Source organism: Nesoenas mayeri (assembly GCF_963082525.1).
Source record: "Nesoenas mayeri genome assembly, chromosome: 1".
Classification (NCBI taxonomy): Eukaryota; Metazoa; Chordata; class Aves; order Columbiformes; family Columbidae; genus Nesoenas; species Nesoenas mayeri.
Window position 1 is genome coordinate 171,668,542 of NC_137541.1, and position 18,423 is coordinate 171,686,964.

The 18,423-nt window shown below is 35.1% G+C and overlaps 1 protein-coding gene across 4 annotated transcripts in view; it reads left to right on the forward strand.

Moving 5' to 3' along the window:
- Positions 1-18,423, forward strand: part of DACH1 (dachshund family transcription factor 1) — a gene marked incomplete at both ends in the record, with an annotated part of 361,904 nt that overhangs the window by 248,579 nt on the left and 94,902 nt on the right. For 2 of the 4 annotated variants that reach the window (XM_080362842.1, XM_080362843.1), the window contains 2 exons: positions 8,938-9,073; positions 11,345-11,479. The exons of the other annotated variants lie outside the window; for them this stretch is intronic. In XM_080362842.1, the coding sequence (XP_080218968.1) occupies positions 8,938-9,073; positions 11,345-11,479 (271 nt within the window). The remainder of the gene's footprint in view (positions 1-8,937; positions 9,074-11,344; positions 11,480-18,423) is intronic. 4 annotated transcript variants of the gene reach the window in all.

Sequence of the window (18,423 nt, forward strand, 5' to 3'; positions counted from 1 at the left end):
AAAGAATTAAGAATAAAGCAGAAGAAACAAATACCTCCAGCTGGAAAAGTGACCAGTGACGCAGTAGTTTCCCACTGCATATTAAATACATGAGACTAAATTTTGCTAATTCTCTAAATATATCACAGCACTGGTTGCATTATACTTGTCTATATGGTTACATCTTCCTGTTATCGAGTAGAAGAGATTTACTGTTAATTTATTTAACTAAGGTAGCTGCTGACAATTTTTTTTGAAGTAACTGAGTTTATAGGCCTATTCTGACATTAAATTTTATTTTAATGTTCATTCACTTCTTCATTTTTTAATGGGAAATATGTGTGTGTTCTTACTGATGCTATTTAATGTTCCTATATTTTTTTGCCTATAGTCATTGCGAGAAAGTCCAAATAGTAAACAAAGAGGAGAAATATGGCACTGCCATACAGAAATGGTGGAACAGAGCACATCTAAATGTCTCATGTCAGAGTGGTGGTGAGCATGTTCAGAGTGTGGACCTGAAAGGAAACAAACTCTGAGAGTAAAATGAGCAAGTTGATGGAGTAAGTGGGCAACAAATAAAGGGACTGTAGAATCTTCAACTTAAGTCTTCCGTAACTGCTATGTGAGCAGCTTTGAGTTTAGTGCAGACTTTTAATACCAAAAGATATTGACCACCATAAGATGTTCCAGTGTAGAAGAGTTTACTAATAACTTATTTGCCAGTTACGGAAGTTATTAATTTTTTTATAGATTAGATAAATTATTTTTCAAAAGTTGTTGGCATACTCTCCTGTAGAGACAGGAGCCATAGGAATAACCTTGAAAGTACAATTAGAAATCCTAGATAGAAAACCCTTCCACTTTGCTGCTATTACAACAAAGGAAAATTTTTCTGTACTATAAACCTGAGAACACTACCAGAATCAGATGTTACTGTACAATCTTTAGATGCCTTCACTCATTGAGTAAAATTAAATCCAAAGCCTGTGTTACAGGACTGTCACTGAATTTCAAAAGACATCGGACTAATACCAGAATGCCCCTGCAACCTTAATATGTCAGCATTCAATCCATATAGTACGGTGCAATTTTAATTTCACCATCATATGTTGTATCTTACCATGAAACTCCTACCTCATTCAGTAAATGCTTAGTTATTCCGTATTTGATTTCTTTTTAAATCTTGCTTGATTTCTTTTTAAGTCTTGCCCAGCTTATTTAACTTATGTTATCTGAATCCTGTGTTGAATGCAAAAGTGTTCTATGGACACTTCTGTGCCTTACAGATTATTCAAACAGTGGTGGATACGTGTTCGTACCAGCCCTAGGAAGCTGGCTGTGCTATACTCATTTTACTGAAAGGGAATGAGAACTTCTATCACAAATTGGCAGAAATGCCTTTTTTGGACACATAACCTGAAAAACGCCTGACTTTTCAGGTAACCTGTTATTTCTACAGACATTTGTTCATTCAAAACAGAAACTTTGACATTACTTTACAGTGATTTTCTTGAATGCGTGGAAAAATAACACTACACACAAGTGCATGAAGAGTGAAGCTACTTTCATTTCCTCATTATCTGATATATGAAGTAAAATCATTTTCTTCTTTGTATAAGGAGAAATTCGATTTAATACAAAACATTTTAATAGGAAAGAGAATTACAATAAATATTCTAGAATAAAAAAGACTATTTATCTGCTCCTAAAACATAAATTTTTACATAGTGTCAAAGCAAAGATGAAATTTGATATACCTAAAAGGTTAGAAGTCTATTATAAAACAAATTAATTTTTTAATTTTCTTTTTATCGTAACTGTAGAATATATAATATCTTAAAACTATTTGTATGAACTTACACATAACAGAGAGAATGTCCAGGTTAGTCAAAGTAACTTTTATTTATTTATTTATGTTAATATAAATATGTATATGCACACTTCTGTTTCTTCCTTTAACATGAGAAAATCTTAGGTCAAAGTGTAGCTCAACTACTTTATTATGGCTTAATCATCTTGATATTAGAGGACACTGTGCCCCACCTCATTAATTAGTTATATCTATATAATTAAAATTATTTATTTTAACTTTTAATAGAGATGTTTTATAATGATCTTAGAGGATGGTTACTGTATATCTGGTAGGTTGTAACTTGGAATAATGTACTTTTTTAATAATATGGCATCTTATTTGTTTTAAAACGTGAGTTTCTGAGGTGCAGTTTGAAGCTAATAGCAGCCATACACTCAAATGAATTAATTTATGTCATGTAAAATAGATATCTAGAGATAACACATGACACAGAGAAGGTAGTACAAATTTTTCTGTTGGGCAATTTGCATATTCACATGTGTAACAGGGAACTATGTATGTGGTGTAAGATTAATTTGATGCCAAATGTCCATGAGGCCAGGTACAATGGATGAGATTCATTTTGCTGTCTTCTAGGGCATAATTCATTCGGCCTATTTTAGGTAGTTACTTTAGAGTGAGGTGAATTGTACTTTGGAAACATAAATGTATGGGTAAAAAATGAGCCCAGGGTGACTGGCTCAGGTGTAGACATTTGTACTGTGGACAACTACATTTGGGCAGATGAATTCTTGGTGTTTGTCTGCACGCACAGTTTGGATTGACTTAGAGAAGTGAATTCCCACTGCCGTGTCTTAGGCTTGAATGGTTGTTTTTCAAGTAAGATTAGATTTTCAAAAGAGGAGAGAAGAAAAAATAATAAAGTCTGAAAACTCTGCCCAAGTTGCCAATTAGAAATTGCTAACTCAATTTGAAGAGGGTGTTTTTTGCATGTCTATGTTTTTGCATGTCACGTGAGGTTTTTTTGTATGCCTTAGAAGAAGTCCAAACATACATTGCCAAGGCAAAATATAATTTATAAATCCAATTGAAAGGATACACTCTAAAAAGAAACGAGTGCAAAATAGTTGTCAGGACGTTCTTATGAAAATCCACGAAATGCAGAATTCTGTATTGTGAGGCTCTGTGGCACTTCCAGAAATGATCCTGGTTCATCGTGATTCCAAACTGTCAACACCCTGGACACTGCTCTGCTTTCACTGGGTTAAAGGATTACTTGGGAGTCTCAAATTTTGCATTCCTGTCGTTTGACTGCTGCTGATATTCCCAATAACTCTATACTAAACAGAGCAATAAAAATCAAGCAAATCCATAGTATTTTATGTGGATATCTTTCTACATTTGGTGTTACCAATTATCACTATTCTTGTGATGGGAACAACAAGGTAGAATCAATGAAAAATTGCAGAGGTAAAAGTAAAAAGGAAATCAAATTAACTTAAACTGGTCCAAAAGATAAATAGGTTCAAGACATTTACAAAGAGAGAAAAGAAGTCTTATGCAAATATCATGGATTATGTTCCTTATAAGAAATTTATCCACTATTTAAAACAGTAGTGGAATGTATGACAACACGAAACATTTGAACTCTTAGCTTTCATTGGAATTAAAAGCATGTCTATAAGAACAACATGAGGAGGATGATGTGTGCATCAGTGGGAAGTTAGCAAGGATTTTAGCAAGTTAGTGATGCTATGCAAATAAGGAAATAGAAATGAAAATTTATAACATTCAGTCAGTTTGATAACACACGTTTTATAGTAGTAATTGAGGAAGCTAGGAAATAATTATTAGCCCATTCACCTGGTAATTCTTAGGACTAAACGTTAATTTGGAGTCTCATAGTGTTTTAGGCTAAAGCTGAAGGAAAAATGAAACTGTAAAAGCAAAACGTCCTCTTTTCATGGAATGCAAAAGATAGCAAAGTGATTCATTTATTTCACTCATTCCACTAATACAGTGTCAAATAGGTCTGCCATTTTACAAGAAAGCCATTCCTGGAATAGTTCTCACACAAGCTCAAAATAGTTCATAAGGAACTGAGGAGTAAGAAGTCTGGTTTTTTGGTCGTTGTGAAAGAGATTATTATAATTTTATGACAAAAAGGATTGGAAGCCAGGTGCCTTCCCAGAAAGGTTGGAATATTATAAAATGTTCCTTATTAAAAGCCTCTCTCATTTTTTTTTAACTTAAAAGTGTATGAAACAGTGTGTGCCCTTTCCCTAGTATGAAGTTACCTAAACAATTGAAAAGTATGGTGCTGAAAATCAGTGATTTTAGCCTCTGCACTTCAATGACATAAAAGGCAAATGTCCTTGAAAGAGTTTGTTCAACACCAAGGAGCATCAAGATAGCTGAATAGTTTTAATAGCAATACACCTCTAGAACATAGTCGTATGTCTCGAGCTCATTCCGTGACTAAAATGAAAGGATGACTAAGCCCAAGCCTTAGGGAGAAGCAAACCTAGAACAAAGGAAAAAGGTGAGACTGAAAATACCTGTAGGAGAGAAACATGTAGGAGATGAAGCTGTGTCTGCAAAACTGGTTGGCCATTGGAATTAGGCGTATTCACATTTTATCAGAAGGTTTCTGGAATTTCATCACTAAAGAACAGGAATGGCAAAGAATAAGAGTGTTTGTGGAAAGACTGAGGTATTGAGAATCTAGAAGATACCACTTTCTTATCTATATTCTTAGGAGCAGAAAGGTTAATCCTGCACATATTGCCTGAAATCTTTTCTTGTGGATAGTGATACAGGAAACATCCATCAAGTTTATGTTTTGGTAGGTTTTTGAGAAAGACTTTTGGTAATGAGGCACTTTTCAAACAACAAAAACATGCTGCCCAAGCAGAAAGAAAAGAGGCAAAAAAAGAAATTAATATTGAATAATTACTTTTGTGGCCTGGTAAGAAGAAAAAAATACATGTGATACAGGGAAAAAAAAGTATTTATGGTCTTGTGGATAACATAACTGATATATTAAGATAAATCTTAAAAGGTAGTTACTTAAAAGGAACTTTTGGAATGAGATCTTACAGTATGATCTTTGCGTCTATGCAAAGAGCTGTTTGAAAACTATAGAGAAATGTTGATAAGTACATCAAGACACTTCTGTTTTACTTGGAGAGATTGAGATAGTATTATGTTGTGAGTGATATGTGATATTCTGGAACAAAATTGGAATGGTTTCTAATTCTAGAGAGAACTTCAATCTCATAAGTTAAAATCTCTGACAGTTAAAATCTTTTACTTGTTTTTACAAAATAATAAGAAATGCCCAGCGTCACAGAAACAATTCTGTTATTTATGAAGTGAGCCCAGTATTGAGGGCATGTAACTTGTAATGACAGAGGAGTAAGAGTTCAGGAAAACACATTGTATCTCCCTAAAGTGAAAGTTTCACATATTGTAGGAGCATTTTCGGAGGAGTTAAATGTCAGATTCTTAAATGCTTAGGATTCTTGATTTGGTTCAGATTGTAAAAAGCGCCAAGATAAGCAGTTCTCCAAATCTGACCCTTAGAAGTGTGTTGTCCATTGCTTAGTTCTGATGCCTAATTGAGAGTCTTACCAATTTTGAAAAATTGATCACCCATGTATTAAATTGCTACATAGGCCCTAAATTGTTCACAGTACTTTTTACTTGTACCTGTAGAAACAAATAGAAAAGCAAAAAATGGAGAAAAAATGTGTTTAATGAGGGTTGTGTTTTACAAATGATACATAATTCTGTATGTCTTGTTTTCTAGTAAATATTGTCAATAGACTTTCGGGAGGTATTCAGCTTATCAGCCAGTAAGAACAAGGATAATGTTTCTTGCCTTCCTGCTGACACTTGGAAAGCGAGCATATCTTTTGTAGGTCCCCTCTGTCAGCCTGGTGTGGACATCTCAAAACCCTCCAGTGGCTCATATGCCTCAAATGTGAGCAGCTAAATGGGGCCGTAGGCATCTAGTTTTGGAGGAGGCTCCATTGACTTTATTGTCTATATCTCGATTAGCTGAAATGGGAGACACCTCCAAGGTGGGCCCCTTCATGCGGCATCCTAGATGCAGGAGTCTGAAGTTTGATCTCCAACTCATGTCAAAGCTGCATTTAGACACATTCAGATGCGTTGATTTCAAACTGAACCCTACACAGTTTCCTTCTCGCACCTAGTTTTTGCACAGTCACTCAGATTTCATTTATTCATTTATTTGTTGGGAAACAATGAGACTGATTACAGCACAAGCCAGCACTATGTTCTCTAGAGATACATCTAATTAAGTGGAATTGCATTTGTCCTGCGAGTGGACAATGTTTAGAAAAATACTGGACAGTGGACAGTATTCTAGGTTATTTCTATTGCCAGGATTATAACACAGTAAATTCTGTTTCTGTGCTATGTCATGTAGACTCACTTATACGAAAGTGGCATTTTGCAGGAGCTACAAAGTAGCTCTGAGGTGTTTACTGAACGCATTTTTTCACATTTCCTTTTTGGAAAAATTTTACAGTGAACACTATATGTAAAGTTTAATATTTTACCACAGACAAAATCCATCTTTTTTACACAAAATCTCTAGTAAGAAAGTCAGCCTATATCGATATTCCAGCACCATTAGTTTATGACTTTGTAGAACTACAGAATATATCAATTCATTATTAGTAGCCTTTCCATTTATTATTGCAACTAGTTTTGATAAAGACAAAAAATTGCTATAGACTGTGTTATTGATTGTGGAATTATGAAGCAAGGATATAAAAATGAATTAGGCTATTAAATTAATTTATTTTCCATTTCTGCATAGTTCAATCCCATGTTTTGTTGGGGTTAAAGGGTAATATACGAATGAATTGATAAAGCCAGTATACATAGTTTTCTCATAGAGTTTGTCTACTATGTCATATTATATGTGAATAAAACTCATTATCTGTTTTGTTTGTGCAATAATTATATTTTGTTGTTCTGTGAATTCCTTTTTCTCTCTCCATCTTATAATACGTGCTATAAAAGCGCACATAAATAAATAGGATAAACAAATTAAGCTGTTTAAATAAATTAATTTACTCTGCAGCTCTGTATTCAAATCTTATGTGCTCACTGGATTTCATTTTAATGAAACCCTTCTAAGAACAATACATTGTATACCAAACAGTGAAATTATATATTAAATGAATGATTAAATATAGCGTGTTCCAATTTATACCAAATCTGTGCACTGTGCATGCTTAAATCCTCCTAAATCTAAAGAAATAATTCTTCTACATTCTGAAAACATCTGCATTATAATCCTCCTCTTGAATACCCGGTTCATGGACGTATAAACACAATCAAAGTCATAATAAGCCTAGAGCTATGATGTAGTTAAACTATCCTCATCAATGTTTTTGACTTAAAAGCCCAGGACTATTAAAGTGGAATCCACTTAAATGTCTTGAAACACTACTCTGAAAGGTCTTTTCCTGCTCTGTCAGTAGACTTGCTGAATCCATTTGCAACCAGAATCTCAAGTTTAGCAAATATTTATTATAAAGCTTACTTAGAACAAATATATTGATTGCTATAGATGGTCATATTGCTAAGTTTTGTAGGCATGCATTCAATGAAATAAATGTTCATCCAGCTACTCTGCATGAAAAACAATGATTGCTGCAAAAGCAGTTTGTGGTGTGAAGAACGTGATGCTCTTTTCAGGAAACCTTTCAGGCATTTGCAGCAGCAAGACTTCATATATACTATTAAACACGTACTAATTGTATTATTTCGTTATGAAAGCTTTTAGTGAGTTGAATGTGTACAGTTGTTTGTTGTTTTTGCTTTGGGTTGTTTTTGTTTCATTAGAAGTCAAGATTTCTATTATCAAAAGGAAAAAATAATTAAAAAACCCCCACAACAACAAAACCCCCCTAGTTTAACATTTTCACTCGCTGCAATAGATTTCCCTTATAAGAACTATCTACTTCTATCACAATTCAACCAAATCAACCTAACTCACACGTATTTTAGCAATGACATAGACCTTGGGAGCTATTAGCAGTAAAGAGAAAGCTGCAGGGAAAGACGTAATTTTCTACAAAGAACTATTCTGCACTCAGCTCCCATTGTTTCTTGTTTCTGTCAAAGTTCTGTTTAAATAGCAGTTATATGTATATGCTACATATTGACAGCTCTCATGCAGTAGAAGTGCAGTTTGATCATCACAGTCCCTCATGCTCTAATTTTCAAAATCAAGGAACATCGTGAAGCTCATCGTAACTCCTCCTGGCTACAGTGCCAGGCTTTTCCCATTTTAAAGTAGTGAGGTGGCCAGTGATATGGCCACACTTCTCCAAAAAATGTGGTTTGTTCCAGGTTTATGCTCCATGGTATAAACAGATGTTGGGACTATCAGCCACATTACTGGTATAGAATCACAGAATGTCAGGGCTTGGAAGGGACCTCAGAAGATCATCTAGTCCAATACCCCCACCGGAGCAGGAACACTTAGATGAGGCTACACAGGAATGTGTTCAGGAGGGTTTTGAATGTCTCAGGAGTAGGAGACTCTACAAGGAGTAGGGAGATTTTATTTTCCTTATGATCTAGACAAGTTCTGCAAGATCTCATTGCTCAAGAAGCCCCTTTGAAACAGAGATGTGGAGTAAAATTCAGCATAAGCTAAAACAACAGTATTTGTTTATTTACAAAAGTACATTGTTCCTTATCCCATAAGGCTAAGGTCTATAAGCTAGTAAACAAAATGTGTATTTCCAATTCAACAGCATGCTGACAGACATAAGAGGAAAAAACAAACAAACAAACAAACACCTCAAAAGCAAACCAAAAACCTTATTTTTAGAAGTGTTCCAGAAGGTAGTTTAAAAGCCTGACAGTAAGAGCAGTGCTCACATTGCATGCTAACACATAAGATATAGCGTCCTGAAATTGCTGAGTTTCCTTTGAGAATCCTCTGCAAATCCTGGACACCTCAGCAGAGGAGAGAAGAGATGGTCGTTCAAGAGGGAGATTCAGCTGAGGAAACTGGTGTTTGGAAACCACACAGGTTTGATTTAACATTGCCTTTTTTTTTTCCCCAATTATTTTTTCGTGGCGTCTAGGAACGTGTTCCAGACAGCCCTTCTCCTGCTCCTTCTCTTGAAGAGGGCCGAAGACCTGGCAGCCATCCATCCTCTCACCGAAGCAGCAGCGTGTCCAGCTCTCCTGCACGGACCGAGAGCTCTTCAGACAGAATCCGTAGGTCACATTCTTCTCCTTGTCACCACTTTACATTTGATTAGGTGCAGCTGGTTTTTCTAATCAAAATGCCCTCGTCTTAAATAGATCTCGTATGTATCATGTTCAGAAGTTCAGCTGCAATAACCATCTCCCAACATTATGTTCCCCAGTTTACAATATCGTAATATCTGATGCTACATTAACGGGTACTGATATAAACTGCCATCATGTCATATTAAACATAAAGATATGAGCTATGAAATACAGAATTGCAGCCGGGAAGCAATTTGCTAGATTAGTTTTAGAACTGAACATATAGTGTAAACATTTTTTAAAGAAATTGAGTTTTATTTAATCTGGTTACTCTGGTTTGATTTCTAAATTGAATCTGACTCATAAGCTACATTTTACATGGTAGAATTGCTTGGAGATGAGAAGGAATTAGGTTGAATCAATTAAAAATATGTATACTTCATAATTTTTTCAAATATGAAAACTTGTAATGGTGAGAAATACGATACAGAGTATTATAACCTCATAGCTCACCAGGGGCGGAGTGAAATTAAACTGTGGCATCTCAGAGTAATACAGTTTTTATCAAGGCTCCATGTACAGGATGTAAATTACAAGGCAAAGACGCTGGACTCTCTGATATTCCAGTGCAATAGCCTGGAAATTAAGATTTTAAACACATATTGTATTATGGATATTTACTTGTCCATTCCTTTTATCATTGCTCCGTTGCAGCTTTGTTGTGCTTTTAAGGCACCTTTCCACAGTGGAATTTGTCAGTAGGTGAAACTGGAGGATTTGGCATGCAGATAGAAGGCCATGGAATACTCGTATGACATACGTAGTCGTGTTGATTAGATGCAGCACATGTGTCATTTAGAATCATCATAGAATCACAGAATCATAGAGTGGACTGATTTCCTTTCAGGCTCTCTGCAGACTCAGTAAGCTGACTCTTCATTTACCTTCAGATGAAAGATCTTTCATTACTATGTGATGAAAAATGACTTACCAAAGAAAATAAATGAGGCTTGACCATGACAAGCTGAAAATTCTGTTTTCTTATCATTTGGATGATTCAAAGTGCAGATTAAACTGGCATCCCATATACTGTCACCTATCTTTTTCCCCAGATTTTTATGAGTTCATAAGTAAAGTTCTGGGAAAAAAAACCTCACAACCCTAGATATTTTTACAACCATTTAAGACCTTTTCCATTTTTCTCTAAATTAATTTAAAAAAAGAAAGTAAATTAAATTGAGAGATACTGAGTGTTTTTCTAAAGAATTATACTTTTTTTTAAGAAATGGTACTACCTTCAGCTTACATTACTTACCTGCAGAGAGGAGTGGGACCTTTGCACATCGTTGCTTCCAATGTGAACATAAAAGAGTCCCTTACCTACTGGATCACTTCAGTAACTTATTTATTTTTAAAATAACTCTTTTCTCTCCTGTCTGATTTGTTAACATCACATCTGGTTCTTAATACATCTGCTTTTTGGTGCCACCAAGATTAAGATGACTACTACAGAAATACGGATTGCATATGAAAAAAATAAATGCTTTACTAAAAATGGCATAAGCCTCTTGAAAGTATAGTTTTTTGAGGAGAAAAACATAGGGCTATAAATGACCTTAGGTGGCTAAAAATGGCATAAGCCTCTTGAAAATATGGTTTTTTGAGGAGAAAAACATAGGGGTATAAACGACCTTATGTGGCTTTCTGAGGTGTGTTTGAGCCTCATGAAGGTCTGTTGGAGAACTATTGGAAAGAGCTTTTCAAGCTCTCTGATGAGCAAATAAGCAATTATGTTGTTGCACAGTGCGTTTTGTAAAACAGTATTTATCACCTGGAAGGCCACAATAATTTAAGGAAGTTAGGGACTGCATATTGGGAACGCGAATATACAAGAATTTTTGTACAACTAACTAAAAAAATATAAATAAATTAGTAAATATCTCCCACAGAACCTTCTATGCTTTTCTGCTTTGCTTCATTTTGCATTTCAGTTCTTGTTAAATAAGCGAGAAAATGTTTGCAAATAACCAACTTTGTCCCAAGATACTGAAGTCTTCTTTTTAAAATGAATTGTTTTAAACCAGAAGTAACGGGAAGAAACTCTCCCGCTGTGTGGATACTGATAGCACTAATTAAGTAACTTTGTGATTGTTAGAATTCTTGTATAATTAAGAGGAAGACTATATAAAATAAGTACAAAAGTGTATTGTTAATATGACGGCTGTTAATTTTCCTGCCTGCGCTTCTGTCTAGCAGCTGTCCATCAGAACGGGCTATCTATGAACCAAATGCTGATGGGTTTGTCACCTAATGTCCTGCCTGGACCTAAGGAGGGTGATCTGGCTGGTCATGACGTGGGACACGAGACAAAAAGAATACACATTGAGAAAGGTAATATGAATATTATGATTCTTCTGTTTCAGTGTAAAACAAGTATTGGCTCAACAGCTTAATAGTAATATAATTGTCCTTTTTTTTTTTTTTTTAATTGGAATTTCTGTTGTTGTTTCAGAGATTAAATTATAACAGGATGATAGCTTTCTTCATTCTTTTACTTCAAGGTCCTTGAGATTAGTGATCAATATTTGTATGAAGGAGGCATTTCACAAATATTACAAAGAAGGATGAGTGAAAACCAGCTTTACTTTACTATTGTGTCTCTGACCCTTCTACAACACTGTTTAGGTATTAAGTTTCTGTCTCCATCCAGTTGACTTTAATGACCTACTTCCCAAAGGGACTGAGCACCGTGAAAATTAGTCCATGTGTGCAAAAAGGAAAAAGACTAATACCAAACCATTAAATTAGGGAATTGCATAAAATGAGGCTGGTACACATTATATAATGGGATTTAAATTTAATTGAGTATATGACCAAAGTGTTTGATCTAGGTGAATAGTCCACATGCACTTATGCTGATTATGACACCATTTCATCTCTGTTGGTATTCAAAGTTAAGTTCCTGTTCAGGGTTGTTACAGGGGATTTTGGAGGGGTGGTGGTGGAATTTTAAACGGTGCATTTCATTTTATGTTTACTTAATATATGTGAATTTTAAGTATTATAGACTAGAAACATTTTGATTAAAGAGAGGTTAGAAATATGATATATGCTTTGAAAAAATATTCTTTGGGCTTACCGGAAAAATCAGTTACTTGAGCACAATGAGAGAAAAAGTAAAAGGTATAATAGCCAGACATTGAAACAGAGCTGGTGAAACTGCTGCAGTAATGAAAATTTCAGAGTAAGACATTTTGTGCCATTTTTTAATAGCTATAAGATGATACCCTCTCTGTCTTGTGTTTGAACACTGAGATATGAAAAAGAATTAAAATCTGGGCAATTCTATTCTGGACAGGTGGCATTTTTAATAGGATTACCAGAAAAATTAATGGAAACAACATTTCTTTTATATAAACCATTTAGTTTGGTTCATTGCACACACAACCTGTTTTAGCTTAAACTGTGCCCTCGCTCAGCCCCTGCAAATTGTATCCCTGCTGTGAAGTATGATGTGATCAAATAGGTTTGTTTTGAATTTCCATAAATGATTTTATTTCGGCCTTTGAAGTTACTAATTTAAGTGTAATCAGACTGGTAAATCCTGCAAAGAGAAGTACATATTAAGAATTGCTACTAGTTTTGCATGTCATTCAGTTTTTTTAAAGACTTTGTTTATAATGGTACCCCAAATGTACTTTCCAGTCTGTTGCCAGTTCATGTTTTTTTGCAAGCTCTGTTCTCAGTAAAATGCTGAGAATTCTAATTTTTCCTCAGTCCTTGTTTAGGTCAAACCTTCTAGTTTTTGTTCCTTTTCCCCTTCTGTTCCAGCCTACTGAATTAATGGTAAATATTCATGGGCTATCTAGATTGATAGGGTATACTAAATTAAAAATTGTTTTCTGTCATGACTACATTTATCATGTCTCTCATACCAATCTTGTAACTTTAATACTAATCTAATCTGTATTAAAACAAGTGATTTAGCTTACAGGTATTTGTGCAGATAGTAATTATCTACTTCTGTCACTGTGAGCTTGCAATCAGATTTCCAAACTGTTGCTTACCACTGCAGATCAGTCAGAATGCAATAACATTTAAAAATGCAAACAAACATACGTAGGTGGTGGTGTTCTTATTGTCGAAACCCCATCACCTTCACCATCTGATTCAAACAAAAAAGAGAGGAAAATAGAAGGTCTGAGTAAGCATCATGAAGCATGTAAACATAATTGTATTTTCTTCTATGCTACTTTTATTGGCAGAAGTCTATCAGCTGCAACTAAAATGGCTTTTAATAGAACCTGGGAGAATCTGGTCAATCTGGTATGGTAAAGAAGGCCCTGCTTTTTCTCTTCTTATCCCCTCTTCCATTAAAAAAACAAAACCCAAAAATCTCTGAAGTGATGTGAGCTCAGGCAAAAATTATTTGCAGAGAATTTAAAGTGGGAAAGTTGTAACAGAGACAACTGATCAACGTACCAGATTTTGAAAAGACTTAGCATACGTGAGAGAGGTTAAATCATTTGTCTAACCTGATCTGTGAGTTGGATAGAGGAGAGAAAATATCACTTTTAATTTATAAACAGAAAACAAAGGAGCTAATTTAACCAGTCCACACCACATATGTAATATATTTAGAAACAGTTCCTTGCTACTTGCAAACTGAATACCAGTTTTAAGGTATTCAGTCTTTTGAAGATTGTATGCGTTTCTATTCAGAATTCAGCCAGAATTATTATTGGTGGCTAAAAATGAGTTTGTTTTACTGAGGTGGCTTAAACTACCAGTAAATCTCTTGTTCAGTTTAGGGGGTTTTTGTTTGTTTCTTTTTTTGTTTTGTTGTGGTTTTATTTTATTATTTTTGAATTTGATTTTTTATTTATTTACCCTTAGACCATGTTCAAAATCTGTTCTCAGGTTCTGGTGTGCACAACTGTGAGTGACTACAGCTTTCTTTGGAGTCAGGTTGTCATTATCCCGTCAAGAATTAAATTAGGTCCCATGGATCTGATTTGCTGCCTATTAAAACTGGAAAGATTTCATCGGGCTCTGGGTAAATATTTGTTGTAGGAAGACAGGAAGAGTTTCTGTTCTCAAAGTCCACGTGTAAACCATGGATGTTGGGGACATTTTCCAGCTGCTGGCTCCAGATGTGGAACTTGGCCACGCCATAGCTTCATGTTGGAGAAAGACCCAATGTACACACCTGAAGTTCCACCTGCTCCCTGAGTTCCATGAGAAGAAAACTTAGATTTGCTAAGGGTTTTGTGGCCCAGCCAGGTTCCTAGTCTGGTCTAGGGGGGACTGCAGGAGATGCTGCAGAGCACTTCTGCCCCACAGCTCATACATGACTCAAGATGTTGTTATCTGTATAACCAGATAAATCAGTTCCCCTAGATTTCCAGAATTTTTTCCTTATTAGAGAGTAGCAGATTTCCCAAACTTTCTAAAAGCAGACTGTAGAATCACAAATGATCCCAGGAGGAAGGAGGTAAGCTCAGGTACACAGTGTTAGTTCAAGTACTTGACAGCCATCTTCAAAACCAAGTATCTAATTTTGTAACCGGTAATTACGGACAACTTGATTATGCACATTTGGTTTTATTAGATCAGATTTCACAAGAAGGACCTATGTGAAGTATTCGATTCATATTAGAAAAGATCTGTTCAGTTTTTTATGTTGAAATTAAGGCTCTGAGCTTTTCAGGTAAAGTTTCTATGACTGAAAGAGTTTGCTCTAGATTGTACCTCAGTTTTGGTGAGGTATTTTTTATCACTTATCCTGCTAAGCTGTTATCTGAGGTCCTGCAGATCTCCTAGTCTGAAGTTTTCAGAACTAACTGTATTTTTAATGTTTTCTATGGGGCTGAATACTCATTCAGCTCTTCAGTGATGTTGCCTGTTAAATCTGGAAATAGCATAGGAAGGAGAACCTAACAGAACCTAAGGAGTAGGCTGATCCTCTTCTTGCTCATTGACCTGAAGAATTCAAAATAATTATTGGACTTGGGGATGTGGATCCTAATTCCTTGTAGGCAGAAGAGAACTGAACTTATGACACATTTCCTGAGCAGTATCCTTAGTCACTGTTCTTAGTATAAAAGAGGGAAGTATATTTTACCATCGTTGTTCTGCCCTTTACGACCCGGACTGTGTTCAGATGGGGTCTGTAACGTAGAATTTATAGCTCAGTCCTATGGTCAAAGTTTCTCTATTTACTGACTCCAAATAGCTGCATATGATTTCTTGTTGACTTTAGACAGACTGTAGTTCTACTTGTTAACTCCAGTAGATCCCAGTTTGCAGTATCTGGTTTGGGTAATGTTAGGTGATGTTGGAGGCAGTGGCTGCTCTTAACTGGTACCTACCTAGCAATACATACCTTGTACACTGTATAGGAATGTAAGACCCAGCTCACTTCAGCCCAAGATTCTCTTCTGGGGGACAAACACCTAAAAGTTAGTTGCTTTAACACCAAATTTAGATGCCTAAGTGTTTTATTGGATCTGGCCCTAGGGCATCAGATTAGAATTGTCTGTCTGCATCAATTTATATTTTTTTAGATTGACACCAACAGCAAATGAAGCCTGAATGTCATGCTTACATTTTAAATTGAATATGTTATTTGAGGTGTTATGGGAAGGACACTCTCTTGTTGAAAATGTGCATGCTGTTTTCTGTAACAAAACATAAAATATTCACCGCGTTCACAAAAGAAGCTAAACTATTTCTTTCAGAAAAGCTTTTAAACTATGATATTTATGGAAATTTCTTAAGTAATTTTCAGGTAATCAACAATAACTGCTTCTTGACTACTATGATAGCAGCAATTAAGGTATAACTGTATCAAATCCACATATTAAAAAGTCCCAGTCTTTCTCTCTCTCTTTGTATTTTATGTCCCCCTGTAGAGATCTGAGCAATCTTAGACCTCTGGCTAATATCTTATAAAACAGAATATTAAAATTCCAAAATATCCTTAGTGCAAAATGGAAAATAATAGAAATATTTTAAAGTTATAGTATAGAATTGTACTTTCCTGTTAGCAGTCATGCATCCAAAAGGGAACTAATGATAAATATGTCATATGATATAGTTGGCTATTCATTCTGCATTATCAGCAGTAAATTCTGTTCATAGTGTAAATATATAGCAAGTATGCTTATTCATCCTAATAAATATAGAAACACATATGAGTATGTTTTTATAAATACAAAAGACTCAAAGGAAGTTTTAGTAGCAACAAAGACGCTCTTCTACCTGAGCTGTCCTCTAGCAAAGTCAGAAAAAAAATGATCCAGAACTTTACTTAAATTCTGGTTTTGGTCTGTGTTATGATTTTAGGGAGTTCTCTGAGAAAGCCCTTTTTTAAAGAGGGTTGTTACCAGTTGACATACAGAGGAATTTTCATTCACAGTTCTGCTGTCCAACTGCTTGTGTAGATATACCTTATCTGTTCATTTTCATTTGTGTATACATAGACACATACACAGACATTTATACAATATGTTTATTTTACTGAATATTGCATTTTAATGTAACAAGAACATAAACACACCTTGATGGGTATCTATATGCAAATATATTTTCAGCTAATACATTTCAGGTCTACCTTCTCACTTCACTTCTTAAATGTTACATATTAAATATGTTGTTTTGTAATTCCTTGAGATACTGAGTTTAGGCTATGTATTTATACATCATATAGCACATTGTGAAAGTGATCTTGATTTGAGCTTTAAATACTCCTCAGACCCTAAACAGATAGTAATCAAATTTGTAACCTATGACTAGATGATCCACTAAATGAAAGGTTTGAGAAACTTGGTATCACCAAAGTAACCTTTAGATACTGGTTGTTGGTGTGTCTTTTCACTCAGCCCAAGGGGCTCAACAATGTTTAAAGTACACTAAAAGCCATTACAGTTAATGGACTACAAAGGTGAAAAATGGAACTGCAAGTTTTTTCTTAATGCATCACTATTTACTAAGAAGCTAGAAAATACCTATTTTTCTTGCACAGAAAACACAGAAGATTTTTCTGTCATTGAATAGGATATGAATAGTATGTGTATGCAAGACAGAGTGCAAAGGCAGTACAACTTCTGAAAGTTTTTTTTAGCAAAATATTGCATCAGAATATTTCTAGAGACTCTAACTAAGCCATCCTCTGAACAGGCACTTCTGCATATTTGTTTGCTACTAAGGACCTTTATTCTGCTAGAGCAGTAGTAGTAGTTTTGATACAGTTTGTGAGATTTTTTTGGCACAGTTTTCACTCGACTGATACACTCGCATCGGTTCCAAAACATCCCAGGTGAACTGGGCTCATTACAGCCCAATTGCACGTATGCAGACTGGCTGTTCTGTATTGACAGTGCCTCAAATGCACCTTGGACATATCTGACTTTCTGAATAGGCTCAGATGAGTTACATGTGCACAAAAGATGTGATGGTCTAAATCTATTGAAACACAACTCTGCACGTACAATTCCTCTGTGCTTTGTGCCCCAAACGGTTCCCTAAAGGTACTTTTTTCTTCTTCTTCTCTTTTTTGTCTTTCTTTTGAATGGTCATTATGTGTCCTTCGTGTAATAGACCTTAGAATGCTCTGTATAGTCTTTGATGGTCTTTATTACATATAGAGGGGAGGGAAGCTAAAAACCCCTTTGAAATCGTTTGTGTGCTCATTTTCTTTTTTTTTTTTTTTAATGAATTGTTAAACAGAAGATGTAATGGTAATTGGTAAGATGTTAATATGGACTTTTTATCATGCTACCACATTGCAGTTTTAAAATCATTAGTTCCCTTTGTGTTTGCTGCTAGGAAAGATATATTGTAGGAAATGAAGTTAATGAAGTTATGGGTGTTCACACTAGGAGGGGATATGTCCCATAGCACCAAGAAGATGACCAGAAAAATACGGTTCTGTTTCTCTAAAGTAGTTATTTTTAGTTTTCCATTTTGCTTGGCATTTGTCGAAGGAAAAAAAAATACATGGTGTGTCTAGCTGCTCCAGAATTGAATTCTGAAGACATTAAGAAACACAAAATTGTTTTGTGAATTTAAAGGGAATATAGAGTCATACATATTCTTGCTGAAAACACACATAAGTGACAGCCCTGGCTTTACTGGAAGAAAACATTTATCTTCTAGACTTCATACCACTTTATACTTATGGTTACTGTTACAGAAAACAGAGCTTACAGCAAAATTTTAAGACTGTCTTCCACTTGGGACTACTTGAAGAAAGTATTTCAAACGTGCTAATAACGTGTTGTGCAATTTGTTTTAAGTTTTATCTAAGTTGTTCAAATGCAAAATAATGAAAA